At 50.6% G+C, this 16,064-nt stretch overlaps 2 protein-coding genes and 1 non-coding gene across 6 annotated transcripts in view; all 3 read right to left on the minus strand.

The window, feature by feature from the left end:
- Positions 1–849: 849 nt before the first annotated feature.
- nabp1a (nucleic acid binding protein 1a) lies at positions 850–4,821 on the minus strand. Of its 4 annotated transcripts, none has more exons than XM_086145429.1 (7): positions 4,793–4,821; positions 3,337–3,510; positions 3,051–3,189; positions 2,902–2,973; positions 2,275–2,359; positions 2,068–2,137; positions 850–1,759 (listed from the first exon to the last, which is right to left on the minus strand). In XM_086145429.1, the coding sequence occupies exons 2-7, from the start codon at positions 3,428–3,430 to the stop codon at positions 1,554–1,556; spliced, it is 666 nt and encodes a 221-aa protein (XP_086001555.1). In that variant the 5' UTR covers positions 3,431–3,510; positions 4,793–4,821; the 3' UTR covers positions 850–1,553. The 4 variants fall into 4 exon arrangements, with proteins under 4 accessions (XP_086001555.1, XP_086001554.1, XP_086001556.1 ...); XM_086145428.1 differs by lacking the exon at positions 4,793–4,821 and adding an exon at positions 4,321–4,460; XM_086145430.1 differs by lacking the exon at positions 4,793–4,821 and having other exon boundaries at positions 2,086–2,137; positions 3,337–4,307.
- Positions 4,822–4,839: 18 nt separating this feature from the next.
- On the minus strand, positions 4,840–4,921 carry trnas-cga (transfer RNA serine (anticodon CGA)). Its single transcript has one exon. It is a non-coding gene; the product is annotated as a tRNA-Ser (tRNA).
- Positions 4,922–7,873: 2,952 nt separating this feature from the next.
- The window catches only part of cavin2a (caveolae associated protein 2a), a 13,497-nt gene continuing 5,306 nt past the window's right edge, over positions 7,874–16,064 (minus strand). The window contains exon 2 of the mRNA XM_086145431.1: positions 7,874–11,049. Coding sequence (XP_086001557.1) covers positions 10,177–11,049 — 873 coding nt within the window. The 3' untranslated portion in view covers positions 7,874–10,176. The remainder of the gene's footprint in view (positions 11,050–16,064) is intronic.

The raw sequence follows: 16,064 nt of genomic DNA on the forward strand, positions 1-16,064 counted from the left end.
ATTGTCAAAATCAGTTTCGGATACATGTGATTTTAGGTGTTTGGGGTTTTTTTTTCCTTCAGACTGGAAAAGATACTTGAATGATGCACCGTCACGTTTCTGAACGAATCCAACTCCCGGATGTAGCTGCGTGGTATTTTAAATAGTATAGTGTGTTTTTGTGTGGGTGGGAGAGAAATTAGACGTCTCCGTGCTAGGATGGAAAGGTGCACGATGCCGGTCAGTGCCTGCCAGGAAAAAAAAAAAAAAAAAAAAAGCACAAAAAAAGCCTCCCGCATCCCCGAGAAGATCACACCCGGCGGATGGAGCAACGGTCGCTGCAGGAACTTCCGCCTGAGCATGTGGGAAAGTGTGTGCGTGTGGGTCGTGTGTGTCGACACCACCAGGGTTCACACAGCATGTGCACAGTGTCACACATCCCATGTGTTTCAACTTCCTGTGTCACAAGTGTTAAATCATGAGTGTGTCTATGTCTAAAAGGTCAGCAAGAAACGAGGATGTGTGTGTTTGTATATATACATATTAGTTCATGGTGGTTCATGACCAAGTTTGGTCCTCCCCATTTCAAAGAAGTCACATTTGAATCCCCGGCTGTGTGTGAGCAGCGCTCCGTGTCCAATCACACCGCCATTCCTATTTAAGTGGACTCAGCGGTGAGGTACGTGTGTGTGTGTGTGTGTGTGAGCGGTGCAGTCGAGGTGCTTGGTGTAACAGGACTTGGGAGAAAGCAGCCGGTCCCCTTGGACTCGGCTCCTGACTCCTGACTGCAGCTCGCCGGCGTGGACACCGGGTGGCGCCGGTGAGTGTCACCCCCCCCACCCCCTCCATCATCATCAAGCAAACACATCCAATTTGAAACCTTTATTTTCGCAACAGTTGCGGCAGGAGCAGCTCGTGGTGGTTTTTACAAAAAGTTTTAAAATGTCTTTTTAATGTTGGCCAATATCAGCTGATTGTTTTTAAATGGGGGGGGGGAGGATGTCGGAGCCCTGCCCTGGTGGGATTTGTACCGGCACACAGAGCAGGGGGGTCAGGGTCACTGTAAAAAAAAAAAAAAAGTTTAAAAATGCATCTCTGCCTCCATGTCTGATGGCAAATGTATATATGAAAAAGAAAAAACTCACTACCTAGCCGCGGTTAAAAGTCTACACCCCCTGTTTGGTTAGGGGAGGGGGGCAAAGACCCTCTGAGGGGCTTCAGTCTCACATATTTAAGGCCTTTTATTATTTTTCATTACACTTTAAAAAAAAAAAAAAAACAAACAAACAAAAAGAAGCGGAAACGTTTTTTTTTCTTTTCCTGATTTCAGTGACCACCAGCTTCCCCGCATAAATTAAGAGGAGAAAGTGCATCGAGTGTTTCAAGTAGGCGTGTGATGTCATGGCGAGGGGGGGGGGGGGGGCGAGAATCAGTGCAGACTGAGACCACCGACGAGTCCTTCGAGTGCATCGGGGGCCTGGAGGACACGTCCCACCGTCCAAGTCTGTAGGGGAACGATGCAGCTACTCTAATTCGATCAGGTCAGGCTGGGGAGGGGCCCAGGGGACGCCCCTTCATCTTTTGGCACGTCGGGGGTCCCTGCCGTTGCTAATGGTAACCGAGGACTTTGCTGCCGCCGGGGGTCCGGCTCCAGTGGCTGGAGGGGCTCCGTTACCGGGCGCGCGGCCGTTGGGACGCCCGACCCCGCCAAAGGCGGCGTCCCGCGCACCGCCGGGCGCCGGGTTGTTGTTGGCCGAAAACGGCGGCATGGCACCATTACCTGTGGACAGAGGGGAGACATTTAGATGCCTGTGTTTCAGGAGGACATGCTCTACTGGGTGCTAACGGTTCTGACCCCAGGTTCTGCTGCTTTCCGTTTTTCTTAAGATCTCATTTCTAGTGAAAACAAAAGCGACTTTTTGATTGGCATATCCTGTAGCCAATCATAGTGGGAGTTTCCATAAGGTCATGTGATCTACTCAGGCACAGCGGTAAACAGGAAGTGCTGTAATACTGTCAAGCTGTTGTTTGTGTAAGCTTACGCGGATCTGTGAGGTTAGTGTCGAGAGTGCGATTCCTACCACTGACCTGGCAGGTTTGATGTACCTGAATTCTGATTGGGCGGAGAGTTCCCCCTCTGGTTCTGGTCGGGTTTACCCTGCGGGACAGACGGAGATCACAGGACACCCATGAATTATCCCGGCCGTGCAGATCATGATAGGCTACTGACTTCGGACCTCGCCGATACTTCACGCCATCGGGCCCAGCAGACGAGCGTCCCGCCGCCGTTCTTACCGACTTGTTCTGCTGGTTGGTCTGGGCTAGCAGCTCTGGGTTTGGCTCGCTGAAGTTGGGCACTTCTGAATAGACCATGCAGAACCTGGGAGAAGAAGTGGCCATGGTTTGTTATCGTATTCAGGGGGGAAAACGGACAGATCTATTGTTCGCACTCATCCAGTCAGACTGAAGAATCACTATCTCAAAGCTTTAGATGCTTCCGTCTGGTTTGGAGACACTGAGGAGAAGACAGGAGGCGGCAGAGATACGGACGTAGGAGGGGATCAGGAGAGCGTTCATCAAAAGGTCAGCACATGTTAGATGTTCTCGAGATGAAGTCAGAATGAGGTGGTTTGACGTGAACAGAGGAGGGATGGTGAAGATCTGGGTAGAAGGATGTGGCGGTTGGAGTTGCCAGGCCAGGAGGTCCGGAGGATGACCAGAGAGGAGGGTTACAGACGGAGAAGAGGACAGAAGGGTTGGTGTGAGAGATAAGGGTTAGATGGAGACTGTGGCGACCCCCGAAGGCCAGAAGGGAGAAGACTGTGTGGTTGCGCCTTTGCTCCTGGTGCATTCATCCACGTGAAGACCATGTCAGTGAATACTGAGATGCAGCAGAGCTTCTGTGGAGCTGGGTCTACTCACTCTCCAATCTTCTGCAGGTCCCCTCCCCTGCCGGTGTACAGGGTCAGGCAGCCCTTCCATATGGACGCGTACCTGAAAGTGGGAACACAGAGGTCAGAGAATATCTTCGTCCAGGCAGCTGGACCTCTCCCTTCCGGACTTCTCCCTACCCTCGGGTCAGCTTGATGATGTCCCCAGGCTGGATCAGGCTGCCCAGCTCGTCCCACACAGAGATGGCGATGCTCCCGCTCTTGTCCGCCACCTTGCAGGAGCGGACTTCGTGGCCGTCCTTCGTCTTGGTGACCCGTCCTGGTGGAAGAAGAGGTAAGAAAATATGAGTTTGGTTTCACGTGCCCAACACCGACCTGCCTGGTCACCTCTACCCGGGTTGAGGTACTTTCAGGTCGGCGTAAGGTGACAGGACAGCGGGCCCTTTAAGGGGGAGGGTGTACTCACCGATTTCCAACACGATGAACACGATATTGAGGTTTTTCGATCCGGGCTTCACGTCTTTTATCAAAAACAAGGCCTCTGTCGCCGGGGTCGCCATCGTTTCCTTCCGAGGAATAAAAACAAACGCGCCGCCTGTGGGCGTCACAGCTCCCGGCTATCGCCTCACCCGATCACTCACTGTAACGGACAGCGGTATAAGCTTGGGCTAGCTGACGAGCACGTTAGCTTAATGCTAACGCTAGTCAGAATAAAAAAAAAAATCCGCTGATCGATACTGTGTCCGTCACACAATCAGTCGCCTACCGGCGGGCCATTTGTCGCGAATGGCGACAAGATCTGTAAGAAAAAACGTTTTGTATCGAAAAGTATCACCAGCGAGGGGGGAAACACCAGCCGGTCCGGGTGGCTAGAGCCGCTACCGGGATGGGCATGAAGTTAGCTACCTCCCGTTAGCTTCGGCGTAGCAGTCCCTGACCAGCCTTCTTAGTTCGGCTCTAGCCATCACGCAAGCGACGAGTCGTCTCGGAACGGCCGTGGGCTGAGCTAAACGCTCGTCATCGTCTTTTTTAGCGATCAATTGCCGATAAATTTGTGCGGTATATACTCGCAGCGCGGGTTGGAAGTAGCTGCCCCGGCTCCTAACTTCCCTGAAAGTTATAGCGATCGATTATTGACCGGAATGCTAACAGTGTCGCACCGGTCCCGTCCTTTGTGTGCTCGGCGGATGGGGGTGAGAAGGGAACTGCTAAGTTAGCTTTGCTAGCCCGCAGTCAAGACCTAAATGCTTGGCTAACACACCGAGGATGTGCCTCTGCGGAACGGTGTCCCAACCCTAAAAAGTATCTAAACTAGTAATTAGCACTAAAATAAGATTTATGTAGAAAAAACGCAATTTTTTTCAATTGTTTTTAAGTTGGCTAGTGCTACCCCCGTGCTTCAACAATGCCCTCAATGCTACGTCAGTCAGCGTTGTCGGTGAATTTATACCTTCCGGGCCATTCCATTATCTCACGTAGCGAAAAGCGACGCGAGTAGAATTTTCTTTTTTGTGCGGTTTTAGACGGATAATCACATTGGCCTCGCTTTTATTGTTGTTAAAAACAAAACGCTCGCAAATACAATCCACCGGCGTGCTGATGTGTCTGGAAAGGAAAGGATGTCGCGTCAGTTGGTTTGTACCATACCCCCCCTCGCTTCCTTCTCATTCATTCCAAACAACGCGAGAGCTTCATACGCGAGACTTGAGGAAACACAAGGAAACCTGCGTGAATATAATGTGTTCTATTATTTCTATTTTCTCAACCATTTTCGCTCCAATGGTCATAGCAAAATAATATTTACCGGGCGTATAAATTTGGTATGTATGTATTCTCTAATTTCTCCCGAATATCAATAACGCATTTACAGCAGATGAATGTTACAGTGTTGCATATCTGCTAATTTATTTTGGGTTTTTAACCTTCCCGCATCTCCTTCCGGTCGTCCCCCGATGCCAAAATGTGTCGTCGTCACGAACAGGATTCGAACCTGTGCGGGGAAACCCCATTGGATTTCGAGTCCAACGCCTTAACCTCTCGGCCACCGTGACTGTGCAGATCCTGCGGGCCCTCGTACGTAGAAGTAACCGTTGACTTACAGGATTTGATCTATGTTCCCACTGGGAAGGAGAAGGAGGACATGCAGAGTTGAAGGGTTTGCAAAAATATACATATATCAACGCAGCGCTCGGGTGGTCTATGAGGAAGGCCGCGGTGTGCTCGCACAAAACACCGGAAGTGGCGCTGGCGTTGCGTGGACACCAGAGGGAGACGAAGGACCGCGAAAAAACCCACAGCTCCTCCGCAGAAGGTCCTCGCTGCAAATGCGTGGAGGTTCACTGGGGACGTGGAGTGTACAGAGGCGGGATGTCATTGTACCAGGATGTCTCGTTCAATGAGCGTGCAGAGATTTTCAGTCAGGTTGAAATTGCCCTAGAGATGTTCTCCAGCGATATGTCAATCCTTTGAGCCTTTCCCTTCATGGAATCAACCTTCTCCATCTAACCCTATTCCCTGTGTCCTCCGTTCTCACACTAACTAATTTCATATCCTCAAATCTTCTCTTTGGTCTTCCTCTGGACCTCCTGCCCGGCAGCTCCAATTCCAGCATCCATCTACCAATATATTCGCTATCCCTCCTCTGTACATGACTGAACCATCTCAGTCTGGCTTCTCTGACCGTCTCTCCAAAACATCTAACATGTGCTGTTCCTCTGATAGACTCATTCCTGATCCTATCCATGCTGGTCACTCCCAAAGAGAACCTCAACATCTTCATCTCTGCGACCTGTAGCTCTGCCTCCCGTATTTTGGTCATTGTTACTGTTTCCAGGCCATACAGCATCGCTGGTCTCGCCACTTTCTTGTCCACCTCTCCTATAAAAGAGCCGATGGTCTTTTTTAACCCCTGACACTTTTCTCCACCCATTCCAACTTGCTTGAGCCAATTTGCTTACCTCTTTTCCACACTCTCCATTGCTCTAAACTGTTGAAATCCTCCAACTTCTTGATCTCCACTCCCTGTAGCCTCACCGTTCTACCCAGGTTCCTCTCATTCAGACACATATACTCTGACTTGATTGCGACTAACCTTCATTTTTCTCCTTTCCAGAGCATACCTACACCGCTTAAAATTTTCCTCATCCTATTCCAGCGGGAATAAGTGGTATGAATATATTATTATCATGCCGAAATATATATTTTTTAATATATGTATCAATCATTAAATGAAACGAGTGACTTCTGGGTTATACCTAGACCAGTGATGTGCTGTCACGGGAGGCAGGATGGAAAGAAAAAAAAAAGTCAAATGAAAAAAAGAATTAAATGGTGATATTTATCATGTATTTTTCGTTTAACTTCACCAGTTTTAGATTGTTAAAGACATACGGTGATTCCGCAGACTGTTTAGCCTAAATGTAGACTGCACGATGACAACTGAATGCGGGCGTGCTCTGCACTAAGACTGTTTTGCTGTCTCTCTGTATGTCGCTATTAAAATATACTTTTGCTATATGAACTACATTTCCAATTTGTCAACTTGTATGTGTGGAACTAGTTTCTTGTGCTGAGCGATCATAAAACGTCTGCCAAGATCCACTAAGGGAAGCATGCAGTTCTCCTGCCTCATGGAAGTCGGTACCTCACCTGCCATGAAGGTACATCTGACCAAGATGTACCTTCTTTGTCTTACAAGTTTTATTCCTGTGTTATTTTGACAAGACAAACGTTAATTGTGCCAATTGTCTTGGCACCTGTTAATTTAACGGGCCGCGTTGGTCATCATTGTTAAAGTTCGCACCCCTGATCAGGAGAAAAAACCATTGTACGTCTATTGGATGTAAATGAGACAATGAATGCTGTAGGTTTTCATATGATGAGACGTTGATATAGAGTCAATTCTCATCAAAATGTTGTCGTGGCAACCGGACTTGTGTTTCTTCTTGAAGGCATTTGGAGAGGCTACTCCTGTATGGTCCTGTGATGGATCCTCTCGCCCAATGACAGCTGGGACTGGCCCCAGCAGCCTTGTGATCCCGAGCGCAGGATAAGCGCTCGGTTGAATACTCAGTTTGGTCGAAACACAAAGACGACCTCGAGATGAAAACTCACTGCAAAACTGGATTTTGATGTCCATTTGGACCTTCGTGTTTTGTACCTTCAACCCCGTCGCCCTCTGCTGGTTGTAAAGCCTGGACCTTCTACTGGTGGCTCCGGGATGACCCCTGTGGAGTGTTTTCCTGCATCCCTGACCCCTCCTATGCCGTCGCCCGGTCCTCCAGGAGCTCATGTTCCAGTGACTTCCTGTTTTTACTTTGACAGTCCCTGGGCTTCGCTTCCTGCCTCTGGTGTCAACCGTCCACCTCCTCCATGACTTCAGTGCATCGGTCCTGCGTCGGTTTTCAGTCCCGGTCAGATGATCTGTTCGTCTCCCACCAACCGTCATCAATAATTCACCAATTTTGCAAACACTAGGCGGCACGGCGGTGAACGGCAAGGAGGCCCCTCGCTGCCTCCATGTCATCTGCACGGGGTTCTCCAGGTTCGACCAATAGTTCAAACACATGCAGGAGATTCATTGGAGACCCTACATTGTCCACGCATGTAACAACACGGTGAATGGTTGTAGTTCTGTGGATGTGACCCAGTGATTGATCCTGCTCTCGCCCAACGACAGCTCAGTCCGATCTGTTACCTTGCCAGTGGATGATCCCGTGAAGATGTTCTCTGTTGACCAACGATCACAGGACGCTACGATTGGAAAGAACGACTCGGAACTCCTGTTTATTTTTTTGAACTTTAAAAAAAAATCTTTATTGGTGGATACAAATCTACGGAACGGGAGGGAAGCCCAGCGTGTTTACAAAGGTGTTAGCAACCGGCGTCGGGACGAGGAAGCGTCTTTGGTCGAAGTGATCCGCTACACGGACAGAAGCGACGAAGACAAGAGTGAACAATACGTCGGTGCGGCTGACCAAGGCTTGTTAAAAAATTGAATTACATTTTTTTTTTTTTTATTATTCCCTACTTTTAATACAGGAACTCATGAAGACACAAACGGTTTCCAAACATACACAGAACAACAAAGGGGTTATTTTTAACATTAGTGTGGAAAGGAGAATATATATCTCTCTGTCTATACATATATATATATATAAAATCATATATATAAATATATATGTATTTGTATTAAAAGTTAAGCACTACAGGGGGCTTGAGGTCACGTCCTCTGTCCAATCACACAGAGGAGAAGAAGGAAATGCTCTGCCTGGATGTGAACGCTAACAAACCACCTCTACATATTTCATATAATATATATTTTCTGATCGGGGATTTTAAAGGTAAATATATATATGTATAGATATATACATATATATATATGTATATATATATATATGTAGTACTGTAATTGCAGTATTTAGTGCTGAGGAGGTCCTCTTTGTGAGGAATGTTAGAAAGACTTTAAACACCACCAATCACCTCTGGAGCGTCTGCTCCATCTCTCTGCCTGCCTCCCCTCCCCGACATCACGAAGCGCACCGTCAATCACCGGGATCCAGGCGGAGGACGCCGGCGGCGCCTGGCATTCTGCAGAGCCCGTGACCCGCCCCTGAAGGCACCGCGGCCTCTCTCCGTCTTCGCTCCGTCCCTCCAACCAGGCAGAGGAGCGTGAAATACATCCCAGGGAGGATCCATCCGTCAAACACAGGAACGCCTGCCCGCCGCCCTTTTCCACCTCAACACCACCGCCGCACCTGCACCCCTTTCTCTATTTTTAGAATCTCTTTATCAGGCACCTGGAACTCCTTAACTCCTGAGTTGGGAAAATGGCACGCAACAAGAAGGCCCTCGTGGCCCACCGGAGAAGAGCTTGGCAACCAACGACCCTGGGAGGTCCCGTCTCACATAACGGCAAGTTGACAAAAATTCGGAAAAAATTTGGTGGCGCGAAGAATCCCTGGATGGGATGGAAAGGGGTTGGAGCTCAACAAGGATGTAACCGTGGTTACAACACCGCTTTGCAGATGGTGACGCCTTTCTTCGTCTCAAGACGCAACGCTTTTAGCTTTACCTTGTCGGACGCCAAGACGCCAGAGGTGAATGGGAGTGAGCACGAATCGAAGGGGGAGGTCTTCTGGGCCGCCCTGCACCTCTTGTCCTCGGCCTCGGGCCACAGTGGACCATGGACACCTGGATGCTCAAACCAAGAAGGAAACTGCATGGTGCTTCTATGTGACCTGCAAGAGTTAGCAAGTTTTTTTTGCCGTGTTTTTGCCTTGTTGACTGTGTGAAATACTGCGCCCCCCTAAACCCCATCTCCCCGCTGCCCGGGAGACAAAAAGTATGGCCGTCTTCTACTTAATGTGAGCGCTCATTCAACACACGTCCTTGAAAAAAGGTAAACACGACCTCTAATTCACCACAAAACAACTCTGGACCCCCCTCCTGTCTGCCCCACCTGCCAATTCCAGCACCTACACAACCTGGCAACCCACCACCTCAGCGTGACACGCAGATTTACTGTTATTCACTGAAAAAAAACAAAGAAGAAGCAGCAGTAGAGAGGCCACTTGTTAGCGAGGGGGGAGGCGTTTGGAAGGGGGGGAGCGCTGGTTTTGGATCCAAACAGAGCAGTAAACGAGTCACCGGTCAGCTGGTACAAACGCCGCCGTGCCATTGGTGGGATTCTCCGGTTCGAGACACTTTGCTAGCTTGCGCGTGACAACACCGGGGAGGTTGTCCGGGGCCGATGTTTCGTGAGCACTGTCACGGAATGCGTAGTATGACAAGCATCCACGGCAGGCGAGGATTAGTCACATTTCTGTGTTCTGCTTTAAATGTTCTGTAAATGTTACCACAGGGTGAGGTGTTAAATATTTGCCTGACTGAAGCTAAATGTACGACCCGGACAAAGGAGTCTAATGCTGTAACTTACGGTGACACCAGAGGAAGTTCATGGAATCAGAGCTCTTTCAAATCCCACCAACATGTTTACGTTCCAGAGAAGCCACCAAGAAGCCAACAGCAAAAGAAGCATTGATTTCCTGATTGTAGCATAAGGCACAAACAACTAAGCTAACCGTGTATTAGCATGTTTTCTTTTTGAGGCTAAAAGTTTTCTGGCGTTAGCTGAGATCCCGCCTTATCCCAGATCCCTGGATCCCTGGATCTGGGAGAAGGTGGGAATGAAAGGCGGCATCGCATGATTGACAGGCGTCTTCACAAGCTAGTGAGCGAGTGAATGTTCAAGTGACGGAGGCAGGAAGCAGAGACAGGAAGTGATGGTGGATCTTCTCTGAAGGCATTAAGACGCCTGCTCCACGGCGACCGCCGCAGCTGCAGCCAGAGTCTGCTTCACATCCACCACCGCCTCCACAGGAGCCGCACGCTTCTGCTCTTCCACCACCACCTGCTCCTCCTCTTCATCATGGACGCCAAGGTCCTCGTCGCCCTCCGGCACCGCCAGCTGAGCTGAGCGGTCACCGTTGATTTCGACGCTCTCTGCCTCCCCGTTGATGGACAGCTCCGCCTTCACGTCATCGGCAGAGGAAGGGCTCAGTATCTCCTGGATCTCCACGGTGACGCTCTCCGGGGTGTGGACCTCCTCAAGGGGAACGTCCCCCTCTGAGCATTCCAGGGGTGGGATCTCCACGTGGGCTCCGTCCCCCGGAGACAGCATCCCCTCGCCGTCCCGAACCTTCTTGACATTGAAGGTCATGGGCGACACCTTAAAGGTGGAGCTCTTGGCGGTGGGGCTCTTGGGATGGTTCGGGGTCAGGCTCTTCCTCAGTTTGTCCCGCTTCTCCGGCGGCACGATCTTGGTGGTGATCTGGGTCATCTTCTTCTCAATGCTCTGACGGGAGAAGGCCTTCTTGAGGCTGTCCACCTTCTTCAGACTGGAGCGCTTGAACTTGTCTGCCCTCCTCTCGAAGGTGCGGGAGGATCCTGCCCCCGCCTCGCCCTCCAGCATGCTGTCCTCCTCGGCGTGCACGGTGAGGTCGTCGTCGTCTTCGGACGAGAGGCTGACGGTGTGCAGGCCCTCCTGCGTCACGCTGCCGCAGTCAACGGAGCCGGCGACGGATGGGGTCGGGTGGGTGGACTCTGCGTCGTACTGGCTCAGCTGCGGAGTCTTCAGGGAGTCCTTCACCAAGACACTGGTGGGGATCTCGTTGTCTTCCTGTTAGCAGAAGGTGGAACAAAAGGCGTTGGGTGAATGCATGCTTCTAACACTCCTCGGAGCAATTGTTACTGACTCCTCTCTCAAAAGGGAGGTAGTAGTTCAAGTAGCACAGGAGAGGCCATCTTTAGTACCATGACCCAACAGCCAAACAGAGATGGTTTGGGCAATGGGACAGGTCATCTTTCGTACCGTTACCCAACAACCAATCAAAACTAGTTTGACCAATGAGAGAGGTTGTCTTTCGTACCGCGACCCGACGGCCAATCGGAGTTGTTTTGAGCAAGGGGGAGACTATCTTTAGTACCGCGACCCAATGGCCAATCGGAGATGGTTAAGGCGATGGGAGAGGTCATCTTTAGTGCCGTTACCAAACAACTAATCAGAGCTAGTCTGAGCGATGGCAGAGGTCATCTTTAGCGCTCGACCCATCGACCTATCGGAGATGGTTTGAGCTATGGGAGAGGCCGTCGGGTGTAAAGAGGTCAGGAGTCCATCAAACCCGTTGACCATCTTGTTTACAACAACACCTCCAGGAGGCCGCGGCGTCACCATGCGATCGAGTGTCATTCTATTATCAAGGCGCTGTATCGCGTTTCGATATTTGGGCGTCGTGACGGCTGTGTAATCGAGCCCTTTTATTCAACCGCTGACATGTGACGTCCCCGAAGGCAACATCACAGAAGGAGAACGTCCGCTAATCCCCGGGGATCACGACATCCCGGTCCGCCGACCTTGGATGGTGACGGGCGAAAACAGCGGATCCGTGTTGTGTCGTCTCCACGACGCGCTCCCCTTCTGACACGACGCCGCGGGCAGGAAATGGAAAAACAGGAAGTAGGAAATGAAAATAAAACACAAACAGAGACAAAGAGGCTTCGGGCCAAAGGAAACATTTGGACTGCGGAGAAAATGTGGAGTCAAGTGAGTCCTCCGGACCGCGGCCTGTGCAGGGAGGGGCTGGAATTCACTCATTCATTCACTCATTCATTCATTCATCATCTCTGTCAGGTTCTCAGGGGAGACGGAGATGATCCCTGCTGTGATTGGACCAGAGGCAGGTCCACCCTGGACCCGCCACAGGGACACATACGGACATACAACTCCTCACCCTTTCACACAAAAGTGACATGAAGACGAACAGCCATTGTGTTTCAATAACCCCCTTTGTCCATGTGTGTGTTTGTGTGTGTCCTTCTCCGCCCTCCACATTCCCCTCCATATTTATGTCCTCTCCCGAGGGAAACCCACCCCTGCAGGCCCGTCCACTTCTCCCCCTGAGGAATCCCAGGAATCTCACCTGCTTCTCAGCAGGAATCCTACACTTTCCCACCTCCTCCAACTTTATCGCCACTCTCACTCCTCACCTCCCTCGTGCAACTGAAAGTGTACACTTTCAGTTGGCTAAATTTTTAGACCTCCAACGACTTCCACGTCCAACTTCTACACACACACACACACACACACACACACACACACACACACACCCTTGCGGTTGGTTCCCTCTGACCCCAGTACACCTCGGTGAGGAGTCACTTATTTCCCCAGGCCTGGATATTCTAATATTTACGGTCATTCCCCCATGTGTGGTGGAGCAGGTTCCTTCTCAGGAGATCCGGTTCTCGCTGGTCTGGAGTTCAACCCGTCATCAGGTGAAGGTTCTCCAGGTTCCTCTGTTCCTCCATGTCTGTCTGGGTTCTCTCTGATCTCTCCATGTTCTCCTGCTTGGGTTCTCTTTCTCAGGTATTCTTTCCAGGTTCTCCTAGTTGGCTTTTCATTTCTTGGCATTTGTTTTGTCCACTTCTTCCTTCTCCAGCTTTTCCTGCCTGAGTTCTCTCGGTGTGTTGCTCTCCATGTTGTCCTTCTCAGGTTCTCCATGTTCTTCCCATCGTCCAAAAACCCAGTTAGTTGGAGACTCTAAATTATTTGTAGAGAGCCCGACTGGATGGACATCTCTGTATTTGGATCCTGTGACTGACGGGCGATGCTGTGATTGACAGGTGACACTGTGATTGACAGGTGACACTGTGATTGACAGGTGACAGGCGAACCATCCAGGTGAAACCCTGCCTTTTGCGGTGACACACAACTCATCACAAATCCGTACAATGAACAATGACACACTCACAAACACACACACACACACAACGCATCCCCCTGACAATGCGCTGAAATGTGTCGACATCGTAAGAATGCTGTTGTTGTGCGACCGCATTCCCGGCGACCTATGGCGGCTGACGAGTCGCTGTCAGGCGGCCAGGTTACGTGGCGGTTTCTTCCTGTCGGCATCCAATAATAGCTGAAGACCGGGTGGACCAGAAGGTCTGGAAGAGTGTGGTGTCGTCGGCGTTCCTCGGTCCCTGAGCGGCCGCCGTCCTTCTTTAGGCGCCTCCTCCACGATGACTGCGTATCTGACGGTCCCTGAACACCTCGTCTCTCGTCACTTGGCGAGGAGTCAGCGGGTTCCGCCGCCGCCACCGATCACAATCTGAACCGGACGCAGGCTTCTCATTGGCTCATCAACGATGCGTTTGATGTTTGAATCCCCGCCCCCTCTGGTCTTCACACGGGTACTTCTGTTTGACGGTTGAGGGGGCAACAAGTCGGGACATGAGACACACGCACACACACACTCACACACACTGGTTCTAGTCCTGACCTGCCCAACATGGCGTTGTTCTGATTTGGCTCAAACAGGTTTTTGAATGAAACGCTGCAGGCCCACCAGATGCGGTCAGGGGGCGGGGCTTGTCCAGGCGGGGGCGGGGCTCGCCCACTCATCTGACCCCGCCCCCAACCCGACGCCTGGCAATCATAAATCAGGTGGAACCCAATGGGTTTTCCCAATTCTGCAGCCAGATGGGTTTGAGATGTGTGTGTGTGTGTGAGGGGGGGGGGGGGGGGGGGGGTGCTTCACACTGGGGACTTTGATATCAACTTAATGATTCAACATGGCCGAAGAGAAAACGTTTGCCCGGTCCTTGTTCAGTTCAGTTTTTTCTGTGTGTGTGTGTGTGTGTGTGTCACATTTCTTTTGTCTCCTGGGAAGCCCAGTAATTAATATGCACTCTGAGCAAACACTCATTAGCCGCCCAGGACGTGATGCGTTTAATGTTTGTGGGACGTTGTGTAACCATGGCCATTACACTAAGAATGAGTGTGCGTACGTGTGTGTGGGTGTGTGTGTGTGTGTGTGTGTGTGGTCGAGGGAGGTTAGATGAAAAGATCTGTTGAATACACACACACACACGCACACCATGATGAGTTCACTGACCAGCGTTAGCTGGCGGGTCCAGCATTGATAACAGAGGCAGGGCTACAGGTGTGTTAGCACAGTGAGTCAGCGACAACGACTGCAACACACACACACAGACACACACACACACACACACACACACACACACACACACACTTTAACTCCCCCACCCTGCACTGAGGGCCGAAATAATCCAGTCATTGCGTTTGTGTGAATGCAGCCCTGCTGCCCAGGTGAACAGGTGGAAAATGACTGATTGAATGAATGACTGTGTGAATAAATGAGTGAATGAATGAGTGAGTGAGTGTGTGAATGAAAGAGCGAATGAATGAAAGAGTGAATTAATTTGTGAATGAATGAATGAATGAAAAGTGATTGTGCGAATGAATGAATGAATGAATGAATCATCTATCCCTGTTCCCTGTCAACTCCAGCTTGTTCAGACCCAAATCATACCCTTATGTGTGTGTGTGTGTGTGTGTGTGTGTGTTAACAAAGAGTTACGACCAGCCAACACACACACACACAGACACACACACGCACAAGCCCTCCAGTTATCAGGCTGTGAATGAGCTGTGATAAGGCGGACAGGAGTAAACACAGATTGCAGCTCCGATCGTTATCTGCGCCGCTATTCGAGTTCGTGCGCATAAAGACCGGAGGTGGTGGATCCTGCGGCCCCCGACACCCGTTCACGCCCACCAATCGGTTTGGAGATCAAATTCAGGCCCCGCCCCCCTCTGCTGCGCACCCCACTACGGTCCCATTGTGGCGCGCTAGCGCCAGCTAGACGAGAGCACTGTTAGCTAGCTCTGGGATGCTAGGGTTAGTGTACAGCTCCAGGAATAATGCTATTACATTTCGTGAATACTACATATTTTTTTTTGGCAGTACTCATACTAGAACCGGAGCACCGTGTACTTCGAAGGACTGGTGCTTCATTAGCAGCGGGGCGCCTCTGCAGGTCGTACTGCCCGGGGATTGTTGTGCAACAACCACCCCCCACCCGGCTGTGGACGGAGGAAGGAAGGACAGGGGTGGGGGGTGCAAGGGAACGGAAATGGAATTTGGCTCTTCATTGCTTCCCACGAAAAGAAAAAAAAAAAAACGCGATAACCTCTGAGCGCTCTGGCCCCGGCGTCCCGCGCTCTGACGGATATTCTGAAGGCATTCAGACGAGCCTCAGGGCGGCTCCGCTGGCAGAGCAACCCAAAACAGAAACAAATATCTGTAATAGCGAGGAGGGTCCCTGGGGGCCTCCGTGTTATTAAACGTTATAAACGGGAAAGAGTCGGCCATTTTTAGTTTTTTTTTCTGCTGACACTGCAAAGATGACGGGAAGTATCACATACACTGTTTGCTAAAGCTAAGCTAAAATCAAGGTGAGGCTCTGTGACCTTTGACCCAAAATGAGGTTAGCCACATGCTTAATGCTAAAGCGAAGCACGAACGAAGGGAGGCTCTGTTACCTTTGACCCCGAATGGGGCTAGCCATATGCTAAAAGCTAAAGCAAAACATGAGTGAGGTGAGGCTCGGTAACCTTTGACCCCAAAAAGCGTGAGCACTCATGCTCAAAATAAGGAAGCACGATGAAGGCAAGGCCCGGCAACCGTTGAACCCAGGCAGGGTTGGCACGAATGCTAAATGGTGAAGCTAAGCCCGATCACTCAAGGCCCGGTGACCTTTGACCCCATATGGAATTAGCACGCATGGTAAATGCTAAAGCGAAGCATGATCAAGGCAAGACCTTGGCAACCT

Source organism: Fistularia commersonii, chromosome 4 (assembly GCF_037954325.1).
Source record: "Fistularia commersonii isolate RoL2024-O1a breed Wild chromosome 4, RoL_Fcom_v1.0, whole genome shotgun sequence".
NCBI lineage: Eukaryota > Metazoa > Chordata > Actinopteri > Syngnathiformes > Fistulariidae > Fistularia > Fistularia commersonii.